This window comes from Moschus berezovskii, chromosome 11 (genome assembly GCF_049115385.1).
Source record: "Moschus berezovskii isolate FMDL1 chromosome 11, NW_MosBer_1.0, whole genome shotgun sequence".
NCBI lineage: Eukaryota > Metazoa > Chordata > Mammalia > Artiodactyla > Moschidae > Moschus > Moschus berezovskii.
Window position 1 is genome coordinate 20,697,660 of NC_142470.1, and position 12,039 is coordinate 20,709,698.

Consider the following 12,039-nt stretch of genomic DNA (forward strand, 5'->3'; position numbering starts at 1 on the left):
GAGAAAAAATAATGACCTTTCTGGGTTGTGTGGGTTAATGAGGCTGTCAGCTAATTAACTATAAAAACATTTATTGAAGCCCTACTATGTGCAGCCACTGTCCTGGGGGACGGGGATACAGGAGTGATGTCCTGCTCTCCTGGAGCCCATGTGCTGGTGGAGAGGCAGACACCAGGGGAGGGGGAATGTCCCCAGGGGGAGGGGGAAGTGTGGAGGATCGCAGATGAGGGGCTGATTTCAGATTGTTCCTCTGCCGGGTCCTCGTTGTCTCGTCATTCCTTCATCCTGAATGCCTTCTGTGATTTTTTTATTAAATAAATTCTTTACATTGATTTGAGTAGTACCTTCAGTACTGGTGAAGAAGGAAATGGCAACCCACTCCAGTATTCTTGCCTGGAGAATCCCATGGGTGGAGGAGCCTGGTGGGCTACAGTCCACGGGTTCGCAGAGTCGGACACGACTGAGCGACTTCACTTTCGCTTTCAGTACTGGAGCCTTTGCTGCATCAGGCATTGGGCTGCACATTTCATACACCTTGCCCTGTTTCGTCCTCACGATAGTCCTGTGAAGCAGATAGAGCTGCCAGTCATGAATTCCAGATGAGGAAGCTGGGTCGGCCTGGGTTACACAGCTGGTTAAGTGGGCAAGAGAGTCAGGTTCCAAACTGGGCTCTGGGGCATGTGTACTGTTCGTTCATTTCACCAGCAGCAGGAAGCCCTGCTCTTAGCCAGGCGTGGTGCTGGGCTTGGAGGATGGAGGGAGAAAGGGATGCAGGCACAGACTCTGCCATCGAAGAGCTCATGCACTCATTCTAAGCAGAGGGCCCCGTCAAAGCTGTCGTTTGTTTTCCAGGAAAATACCAAGCCCGGATTCTTTCTGAGAGCCTTCTCACCCCAGCCGAGTACCAGAAAGAAGTCAATTACGAGCTGGTTACCGGGAAAGTGGACTCACTAGGGGCCTTTTTTAGCACCCTCTGTCCAGGTACGCTGGTAGTCAGACAGGTGCAAGTCACCACACACTGATGAGGCAGAAATAAACACAGACACAGGGGGAGGCCATCTCAGAGCCCATCCCCGTGAGCTGCCGAGGCTGTGGATATACAGGGGCGGTGATCCTTCCATGCTGTGGGGTCTCTGGCTAGCCGATTCCTGCTCTGGCTGTGTGGTGTCTGTCCTTTGGGGGCACACGAGGGCCTTGTGCATGGTCCTCTCTACCTCCAGGGCTCTGTCCATCACCCGCCTGCCTCCCCCTCTCAGTTGCTTAAAGCCTCTTGTTGGAGAAGTGTATTCTCTGTGCTTTGTCCTGTGTGTTCCAAGCTTTGACTGCCCATCTCCCTTCTTTTCCTGGCTACTCGCCCTTCAAGAGTCACCCCATTTCCTCCCAGAAACCTTTGCTGCCCCCTGCTTCTCTGGGATGGGCTCAGACCCCTACCTCCTGACCTCTAGCCTCCTGCCCTAAAACCCACTGGGTCATAGTGTCATTTTCCTGAGGATATCTGCCTTCCTTGGCCGTGGACTCTTTCACAGGATGGGCCACCCTATCTCTGGTGCCCCAGGCCCAGGATAGTGCCTAACACACAGAGGTCGTTCCCTTGATGCTGAGTTTCCCTGAGATGGAAAACCTATTTCTGATATTCTCTCTGTTTGGGGGCAGAAGGCGACATTGACATTTTGCTGGACAAATTCCACCAGGAAAATCAAGGCCTTGTTTCTTCCTCACTTACTGCCTCCTCTGTCACCAAGTCAGCATCCCTGGATGTCAGCGGGGCACCTGCGTGCACAAGTGAGTGGTACCAGGGAGTGGTGACCAAGCTCCAGGCTGGTGGGGCAGCGTCCCGGGGCCCCCAGGGTCTGCAAAGAAGCACAGTTCAAGGCACATCCAGTGGGCAAGGTGTTTCCCTAGCATCAAAGTAGACCTAATACCTAACTTTCATTTTAGTCTTTAATGAGAACAGTCTTATTGTACCCTGAAATGTACATCTGTACACTTTCCTTTCTCTGAGTTGATTTCTAGTTTATCAATGCACTGTTGGAATGTTTTATTCATGCTGTGGTCCTGAGGGGCTCTGCTGGTCTCCTCCTCTTCCTGAGAACCTGCAGCCTCTTCGGAAGTCCAGTCTCAGCATCAGCTTCCCTGGGATCCCGTCCTTGTCCCCTCCAGGTGGAGTAGGTCTCAGCCCTTGAGATCCCCCAGTGCTGTTCATCTTTTAATTTTTAAATCAGGAATAGGGTGTGACATGACCAGCATGGTACATAGCCCAGAGCAGGCACTCAATGAATGCTGGTCTTTTCCCATTCCCTCATCCCTGTGTGAGCTGGATGGGGCCCTTGCTTGAGTCCCCGGCAAAGTCCAGGGCTGTAGTGGTCTGCTAGCGGTGCACCTCACCCTGACAGGGGCTCTGGTTCCAGGTTACCATCTGGAGCCCCACCGCATCCGGCCCTTCCAGCTGGCTGTGGCCCAGAAGCTCCTTTCCCACGTGTGTTCAATTGCGGATTCCAGCACTCAGAATCTGGACTTGGGATCCTTTGAGAAGGTGGACTTTCTGATTTGTATTCCACCCTCAGAAGTGACTTACCAGCAGACCCTCTTCCATGTCTGGCATTCAGGTATGGGCCCTTTTGGGGTTTCCCTGGTGGCTCAGCGGTAAAGAAGCCGCCTGCAATGTAGGAGCCACAGGAGACATGGGTTCTATCCCTGGGTCAGGAAGAGTCCCTGGAGGAGGGCATGGCAACCCACTCCAGTATTCTTGCCTGGAGAATCCCATGGACAGAGGAGCCTGGCAGGCTACAGTCTATGGGGTCACAAAGAGTCGGACATGACTGAAACAACTTAACAGGGCATGTCACGGGGCTTTCAGGGCATGTCTGATGTCTGTCTGGGCGTAGAAGCTCTGATGTACCTACATTCAGATTTGGATTCTAACATCATCTTTGCTTCTGAAGCAGAGAGGGCAGTATTAACACCCCCAGTTCATAGCTCATGAAGCTGATGCCCAGAGGAAGCCACTTGTCCATGATTTTATAAACTGTTAAAGGCAAGGCGTCACTAGAATATTCCCTCTGTTCCACTCAAGTCAGTGAACCATATTCTGGTATCTGACCTCCTGACTCATGTATATCTCCTCCATCCCTGTAGCCTCTGGGCCCAGCTTGGAGCCTGCCACATGGGAGATCCTGCTCAACGGTCTGTTGTTGACTTAAAAACCTCACAGCCATGTTTGGAGCTGCTGATGTATTTTCACTGTGTTGCAGGGGTTTTGTTGGAGCTGGGCTTGGAGAAGGAGCACGTGACCAGGCAGAGGGTGGAGCAGTATGTTCTGAAGCTCGATGCCGAAGCGCAGACGAAGTTCAAGTCCTTCCTGCAGAACTCCTTTCAGAATCCGCACACACTCTTTGTCCTCATCCATGACCACGCCCACTGGGATCTCGTGAGGTTAGACTGGCTGCGGCACAGGGCAGGGCTGGCATTTCCCTTATTTGAATGAAGATGTGTGGATCATATGGGTTTCCCTGGTGGCACAGTGGTAAAGAATCTGCCTGGTGACACAGGAGATGCGGGTTTGATCCCTGGGGCAGGAAGATTCCTTGGAGAAGGAAATGGCAATCAACTCCAGTATTTTTGCCTGGGAAATCCCATGGACAGAGGAGCCTGGCGGGCTACAGTCCATGGGTTGCAAAGAGTCAGATATGACTTAGTGATATGACACAACGTATGGATAATGTTTGCGACAGTGGGTGTAAGTGTTAAAAAGGCGAATGATGTTGGGGGCTTGGCATTTGTAGGCAGGTGCTGTGGGGCTGTTTCAGACCGTAGGGCCAGAAGTTAGCTGAGGGTTCATCTCAGGTGGCCTTTGGTGGTGGTTTAGTCGCTAAGCTGTGTCCGACGTTTGTGACCTCATTGACCGTAGCCTGCCAGGCTCCTCTGTCTATGGGATTCTCTAGGCAAGAATACTGGAGTGGGTTACCATTTCCTTCTCCAGGGGATCTTCCCGACCCAGGGATTGAACCCAGGTCTTCTGCATTGCAGTATGGATGCAGTATGGATTCTTTACCAACTGAGCTATGAGGGAAGCCCTAAAAGGCCTCTAAAAGGGATCATTATGGAAACTGGAGAAGGTGGGCATCTTGCTCAACATTGTAGGCTGGGTTGGGGGGAGAAGGGTGGCAGGGGCAGAATAGTGGGTACTGCACTGGTGCCAGAAAGGGACCCGGATGGGAGGAGCTCTACCCAACCCCTTCCTGACTGAGCCTCATAGCTCTGGACCATGTGGGTCATAGCTGCTGCCCTTCCCAAGGTGATTTCACTTATTCCGCTCAAATGAACATAAATCTGGATAAATTTCAGATGGTCTCAAGCTTGGAGTCTGGCAGGGTTCCTGAGAGCATTTCTGTGAGACTAGGGTTGTGTGTTTAGACACCGCCCCTGACCTGGATGAGGAGGGAGGGAAAATGATGGGTTGGACCTCGGAGGAAGGCTCTGATTTACAGCGGGTGCAGAAGCGCAGGGCTGGGCAGAGCCTTAAAGTTCACCCAGGTAAAGGGTGTCCAGTCTAGCACTGGGCAAATTTGAACATTCTGAGTTATATATAAAGCTATATTGTCCATTTTCCTATGGTGGGCAGGTTTTTCCGAGTGGTGACCTGCCACCCAAGAGGTGAGGCGCTGATTTTTTTTCCCATCCCCCTCAATTTACAGAAGACAACACTTGGGGCCCCTGTCCCACAGAGGAAGGCTGAGAGGTGACTGTCTCCTCCGCCTCTGTCCAAAGTGCTTCCTATTGCTGGTCCTGTGCTGTAACATTTGGTAGAGAATGTACCATTTTAGGTCCTCTTTGGATCAATTCAAGGTCACAGTACTTTAGAGAAAAGAACTTAAGGAGATGGGTGTACAATCAGATTGGACCAAGGGAGAAAAGGTGACTCGTTGACAACTGGGTGAGCGTCCCTGTGCTAGAGAAGCAGGTGGACTGTGTATTGTGCAAGTGCTCCTCTGTAAACACTGTTCCCCCAGCCAGGCTTTTAATAGGTCATGATTGGGGAGTCCCTGACAGGTACCTGAAGTGCACTCAGATTTTTTTTCTTTTCTTTTTTGGCCACACCCTATAGCTTGCAAGACCTTAGTTCCCCAACCAGGGATCGAACCCATGCCCTTGGCCTTGAAAGAGAGGAGTTGTAACTACTGTACTGCCCGGAAATCCCACTGGGATCTTTCTTTAAAATTTCATTTTCCTAGTCAAGGGCAGAGTTCTAAGCTTCAGTTGTTGGCAACACTGGGGGGCTCATTATCAATTGATCCAAATGTTTGATCCTGGTCAGGTGACAGGACAACGCTGGTCGTTCCATTTACCATTTCTTCTCCCCCTTTTTCTCCCTCAGTAGCGCTGTTCATAACCTCTACTCCCAAAGTGACCCGTCTGTGGGGCTGGTGGACAGATTGCTCAACTGCAAGGAGGTGAAGGAGGCCCCCAATATCGTGACACTCCATGTGACCTCCTTCCCGTACGCACTGCAGACGCAGCACACCCTCGTCAGCCCCTACAATGAGATCCACTGGCCGGCCTCCTACAGTGACGTGAGTGCCTGGGCGGCTGGGCCTGCTGCACCAGTGACCTTGGCTGGGAGAGGTTCTGTTCAGTAAAGATTTGACTGATGCGCCCAGCTGGGGGTCAGTGGGTTCCAACTCCTTGGTTCTTTGATTCTACCCAGGGTTAGAGTTAAACCCTTCTTGGTCTTTAGAAACCTTCCTGCAGTGCATTTCTTGGCTTCTACCTTAAGAGCTCATAACGTAGTGCCCATGGTTTGTTGTTTCTCTGGTGACCACTCTCTGAGTGGCTGAAGCTCTCACTCTCCTGGTGTTGGACATAGAGACTTCTAGGGCTGTGAGGACTTGGACTCCATACAGGGTGACTCTAACTTTCTCTAGAAGTGTTCCTATTTTTCCTATCCTTGCCTCCTTCAGCAGTGAGGTTTGAAATCTCCTTTCTCAAACTGAACACACATCCACAAACCCTAGTGAGTTTTATTTCAGCTTATCATCTGCCATTTTCTCACCAAAATAGCAGACAACAGTCATTCTTGTAATGTGAAAACTCTGGATGTTTGGATTCTGCCTAATTATACAAGCAAGTGGTAGACATCAAGTTCTGGACTTTTTCGAAACATCTCAGAGTCATCTGAGCAGCCTCTAAAGGTGCTAATGTTTGGTTTACAGCCAACTGACTCCGAATCAGAGGTAGAGACAGCAGTTGGGAACTTCCCTGGTGGTCCATTGGTTAAGAATCTGCCTTGCAATGCAGGGGACGAGAGTTTGATCCCTGGTTTGGGAACTAAGATCCTACATGTCCTAGAGCAACTAAGCCCACATGCTGCAACTACCAAGTCTGAGCGCCACAACTGGGGAGTCTGTGTGCCCCAAAGAAAGATCCTGCATGCTGCAATTAACACCTGACAGCCAAATATGTACACATATATACATACATGGTGACGGCAGTTGTTTTCATGTAGTGCTTACCATGAGCCTGGCAGGCAACGTTCAAAGTGCTTTATCTCATGAACTTGGATAAGATGCAGATGCTACATTGATTTCTGATTTACGAATAGGGAAGATGAGGCAGAGGGGATGGGTTAAGCCACTTACCTAAAGCCATGCATCTAGAAAGTTCTGGAGCCAGACTGGTATATGACCCAGTCCGGCTGACTCCATGGTCCTCACGCTTAACCCTTGTGCTACCTGAGGGTGTAGTTCATGGTAAAGAATCCACCTGTAATGCAGGAGACCCCAGTTTGATTCCTGTGTTGTGAAGAGCCGTGGGAGAAGGGATAGGCTGGCTACCCACTTCAATATTCTTGTGCTTCCCTTGTGGCTCAGCTGGTAAAGAATCCACCTGCAAAGCTGGAGACCTGGGTTTGATCCCTGGGTTGGGAAGATCCCCTGGAGAAGGGAAAAGTTACCCACTCCAGTATTCTGGCCTGGAGAATTGCGTGGACTGTATAGTCCGTGGGGTTGCAAAGAGTTGGATGTGACTGAGCGACTTTCACTTTTGTAGTTTTAGCATCCTTCCCCAACTTCCCTCTTCTCTGAAGTTTGATAAGCTCTGATGTTAGTTTGTGAGGAATTTTATATCAACATGAATAAAATTGGTTAGATAAATGCATTTCCTTCTACTGATGTAATAGCAGCTGAATGCAAAAATAATTGATTTGTCTATTCCTAAAACCAGTTAAAATTGTTGGAAAGAAGCAGTTTTAACAGAGAAAGTTGTGTGTCTAAAAAAAACAGAAAAGAAAACAAGGTTGATTTTCTTCTTGGCCAAGGCTCTGGTGTCAATTGAATGGAAAAATCTTGAGTGATGGGGAGGCACTGGCCTTTATGCATGGAGTGCTCTGTGCTCTGGGTCTGCAGAGGAAAGACATTTATAAAAGGTCACCCAGGGCAATGCAGAATCAGCTCAGTTTAGATCAAGATGCTATTCAGGTTACCTGTGCCCCCAGCATGTGACATTCACGGTTCCCGCAAATGTGTCGTTGGCGTGACCAAGGTGCATCTCTGTTTTAGGGCGTGGACTTGTATCCTGAGAACAAGAAGTACTTCGGGCTGTCTGAGTTCATCGAGTCCACACTCTCAGGACACAGCCTCCCATTGCTGAGATACGACAGCTCCTTTGAGGCCATGGTCACCGCACTGGGAAAAAGGTACACGTCTCTCTCGAAGTTCCTAAAACTGCTCAGTAGTCAAGTGCCAGGTGAGGAATGAATGTGCAGCCAGGGCACGTCTAGGGAGCAGGTCACCTGCCTTCCTTCCTGGGTGACTCAAGTCGCTCCGTTGAAGTGACCTTAGTTTATTCCTCATTTTGCATATTGGGCTGGTGATATCGTGTTGGTGCTCCAGAAAATTTGAGAGTAAGAATGGACAGAAATACGCTGGAATGTGGGCCTGTGTGTCTGAGACTCAAGGGAGGGCAAGAAAATGGGAGGAAGTAAGATGCCAAAAGACGTAAAGGGAGAGAGAGTGGTGATCGGTTGGCTTTGTTTTTATTTCCTTTGTTTCTCTACCATCTGCCTATTTTGTTCCAAGAGCCTTACTTTCATTATCTCATTTAGTCCTCCCAACCTCTCCAAGACAGCTGTAATTATTATTCACGTTTGCAAGTAAACTGAGACTCAGGGAGACCCCATGACTTTTTCAGGCCGTACATCTAGAAAGTGACAGAACTGGGTCCTAACCCAGAATCAGCGTTACCTTTTCACCTCTGTCACAGCAGAACCCCGAGGTGGGTGTCAACGTTGTCTCTTTACAGATGAAGAAACGGAGGCTTAGGGAGGTTAAGGGCTGACATCCACACAGTGTACACGTGGAAAAGGCAGGCCTAGATTTACAGACTGTCTAATAAAAAACATTTGGGGCTTCCCAGGTGGCTCATCAGTAAAGAACCCGCCTGCCAATGCAGGAGACGCAGGTTCAATCCCTGAGTCGGGAAGATCCCTGGAGGAGGACATGGCAACCTGCTCCAGTATTCTTGCCTGGACAGAGGAGCCTGGTGGTCTGTGGTCCACGGGGTCCCAAAGAGTCAGACACAAATGAAGTGACTTCACATGTGCATGCAATAGAAAACAAAATGAATGGCTCTAATGCTCACTGTGGGTGTTGAACTGAGCTCTGTCATCTCTCCTCGTGGCAGCTTGTTTTTCCCACTTGTTGACAAAGGGAGTGAGTTAGATCTGTACTTCCTAAACTGTGTTCCAAACTAGGCTGCTGCACACTGATAGCTGTTATGCCAAAAGGGGTTCCATGGTTATATGTGTTTGATAAACCTTACATTTACCAAAAGGTTCTTTTTTCCCAATGAGAGTTCTCAGTGCCTTCCATTGGCCACGTGTGCTGTGAATCTCTGGGAGACGGCTAGTGTGCAAGGCATGTCCAGTGTCTTGTGAGATTAGTGTTCCCCAGCACTCCCTTTGGGAAGCTATCATTCAGCTCTGGCGCTGATGGATATCATCAGGCCAGGTGGATTGTCAGCTGAGCTCCCGTAGCCTTGCCAAGGGAAGATCTCCTCCAAGATGTTACACTGAGGCTGTGTGAACTGACTTTTGTCCTGCCTCTGCTTCTCTGTTCAGTTCCCCAGCTCCTCTGCAGCAAGCATGCCCTCTGCCCTGGATGGCAGATGTCTGGTTACCAGTTGGCCCTAGAAAGTCTTGCTCTCCTGGAGTGCTTGGGCATCCTTGGAGTCACAGCCCTAGGTCACAGCGTGGTCTCTCTGTTCCTTGCAGGTTCCCCCGCCTGCACAGCGCGGTGATCAGGACCTTTGTTCTCGTGCAGCACTACGCAGCCGCCATGATGGCTGTGAGCGGCCTCTCGCAGATGAAGAACTATACGTCCGTGGAGACGCTGGAGATCACGCAGAACCTCATCAACTCCCCGAAGCAGTGCCCCTGTGGCCACGGGCTCATGGTCCTGCTGCGGGTGCCCTGCTCCCCCCTGGCGGCCGTGGCCTATGAGCGACTGGCCCACGTGCGGGCACGGCTGGCCCTGGAGGAGCACTTTGAGATCATCCTGGGGAACCCTGCCTCGGGCATCACCATTGGGAAGCACTTCCTAAAGCAGCTCAAGGTGGGAACAGGCAGGGACAGACTCCTAGGAGGACGGGTGGGTGGAGATGATGACCAGGGGGCAGGGATAGACACCTGGGAGGGTGGGCAGGATGACCAGGGGGCAGGGAGCAGAGAGGAAGGGGTGGACTAGTGATGAACTTTATGTCTCTTCCAACGTGGCCTCTGCACACCCGGCCACCCCTTCAGGCTCCTCTCTTAACCACATCCCTACCTGCATCTTTTAGTCCAGCTTTACCACATTATTTATAAAAACTGCACCTTCCCCAACACCCTGTTTTGCTCTTTCAAAGTTCTGCGCCGTGGCACAATTTTCTTTCTTTCCAGGGGTTCATTTCTTCTCCTGTTTTGTTTAGCTAATACCTGTCGGCCCACAGAATTCAACTCAGAGTCTTCCCTTCTTTTAGGAAACCTCAATTCCCCCTCTTTGCCCTCTGCCCCCAACCTGGCACAGGTTCTGTTTTCCCTGCCTGTTATCTGGCTTCTCCCCCAGAAGGGAGGGCAGGGACACCCCCACACATCTCAGCCCCCAAAACGAGCGCAGTGCCTGGCCCATAGACCTCTCTCTATGAAAGGCTTAGGGCAAGAATATTGAACAACTGGGAAGGAATTGTGAGGGCACAGCTCCACAATGGGGAGAGCATGGTACAAAATGTTAGACAGTTGAGGATATATGATATGAAGTGAAGTGTTAGTCGCTCAGTCGTGTGCAGCTGTTTGCAACCCCATAGACTATAGCCCACTAAGTTCCTCTGTCCATGGAGTTCTCCAGACAAGAATACTAGAGTGGGTAGCCATTCCCTTATTGCAAAGGATCTTCCTGACCCAGGGATCAAACCTGGATCTCCTGCATTGCAGTCAGATTCTTTATCATCTGAACCCCCAAGGAAGGCCTGAGGATGTATACTTTCTAGCAAAGATTAAGGCAGTCGGTTGGCAGATATTTCTTGAATGGCTGATGAGTGCCAAGCAGTGTTCTACGTGGCTGGGGATCCAGTGGTGAAGCTGACGGGGTGCTTCTTTGCAGTATAACTTTGATAAGGCTCAGATGAGGCATTGCAAAGGCTCTAAATCAGCAGGAGACATCAGGGTTCCCTCTGGGCGAGTCGGGAAGTGTGGCATCCCACAGTCGTCTCGCTCTTTAATTATCTGCAGGTGTGGCAGAACATAGAGGATGCAGAGTGGCGGCCGCAGACGTACTTGGAGTTGGAGGGCCTGCCTTGCATCCTGATCTTCAGTGGGATGGACCCCCATGGGGAGTCCTTACCAAGGTGAGTGAGTTGGGGGGCTGCGCTCCTGGGGGTCTGTGAGGAGCCAGCCGCCCGGGCAACCCTGGGGGCTTTACCAGGTCAGGCTTCCCCTGCCAGACTGTCAGTGATGTGGTCACATCATAGTCATCAGCAGCATGTATCTTTGTGGTGACAGTTTGCAAGCAAATGGCAGTGAAGGGTGTCTGGGCCTGGGCAGCTTTTCCCAGTTCTCAGACAGGAACCCCTTGGGCTCGGGGGGGTGGGTGTGGGGACTGCTGCTGGGCTCCATGGGTGGAGGCCTTAGAGCTGATGAGGGACCGAGGTTTCCAGAGATTAAGCTGGTATAGTGGATGGTGGACTCAGAGCTGCCTGGCTTGTTTCCACTAGGCCACACCACACTTATAGAAGGGCCACTTCGCATCATGTACTCACGGGCCAGCTAAAAGCGGCTCTAAACTGTTCGACCTTGGTTGTTGCTGTGTCATGGATCAAGTCTTCCAGTCCTCAGCTCCATCGGACTAAGACAATGCCTTCATCTTAAATTTGAGTGAACTTTACCAAACTCCTTTTTGTATCAGGCACTGTGCTGGACTTTTGATCTAGCATTTGTCCCTTGCAGCGTTAGTGTTACTACCCTGTTTTATAGGTGAGTGAATGAAAGGCCATTTTCCTGAGGTCACAGGAGCAGTGGTTACAGAGCCTGATTGCAGCCCCCACCCGCCTCTCTCTAAGCCCTCTGCTGTTCCCAGAGCCCTGCCCCTCCCATCCTGTGTGTCCACCCTTCCACGTACGTCATGACTCATTGGAGTGTCTTCCCAGACAGACTCTGGTTTCCAAAATGGCAGTGACTTGATGGCCATCCTCTCCCTTGCATGAGACATGGTCCTGGACACATTTTAAATGTTGTTGGAATAATCAGGTGTCTACTTACTGCATATATCCCTCATAACAGTACACTTAAGTGGTTATTAATATTCATTCATATCCTTCAGATGAAAAAAATCTGAGCCTCCCGAGAAGTTGCCCACTTTGTCTAAGGTCCTGTTGCCACAAAGAGGCAGGGCTGGAACTCAAGCCTCGCTGTCATCTGACCGGAAAGTCAGTGTTCTTTTGATTCCAGGCAGCTCAGGGCTAAGTACCCAGCAGGGGCCTCCAGAGGCTTACAGCCACGTGGACTTCGGTGCT

General features: G+C 50.7%; 1 protein-coding gene across 6 annotated transcripts in view; it reads left to right on the forward strand.

Moving 5' to 3' along the window:
- GREB1 (growth regulating estrogen receptor binding 1) overlaps positions 1-12,039 on the forward strand; it is a 131,116-nt gene that overhangs the window by 88,900 nt on the left and 30,177 nt on the right. For 5 of the 6 annotated variants that reach the window (XM_088841195.1, XM_088841192.1, XM_088841194.1 and 2 more), the window contains exons 12-19: positions 853-981; positions 1,654-1,782; positions 2,409-2,606; positions 3,252-3,432; positions 5,375-5,570; positions 7,554-7,690; positions 9,266-9,605; positions 10,760-10,875. In XM_088841195.1, coding sequence (XP_088697321.1) covers positions 853-981; positions 1,654-1,782; positions 2,409-2,606; positions 3,252-3,432; positions 5,375-5,570; positions 7,554-7,690; positions 9,266-9,605; positions 10,760-10,875 — 1,426 coding nt within the window. The remainder of the gene's footprint in view (positions 1-852; positions 982-1,653; positions 1,783-2,408; positions 2,607-3,251; positions 3,433-5,374; positions 5,571-7,553; positions 7,691-9,265; positions 9,606-10,759; positions 10,876-12,039) is intronic. The other variant, XM_088841193.1, reaches the window with a different exon arrangement.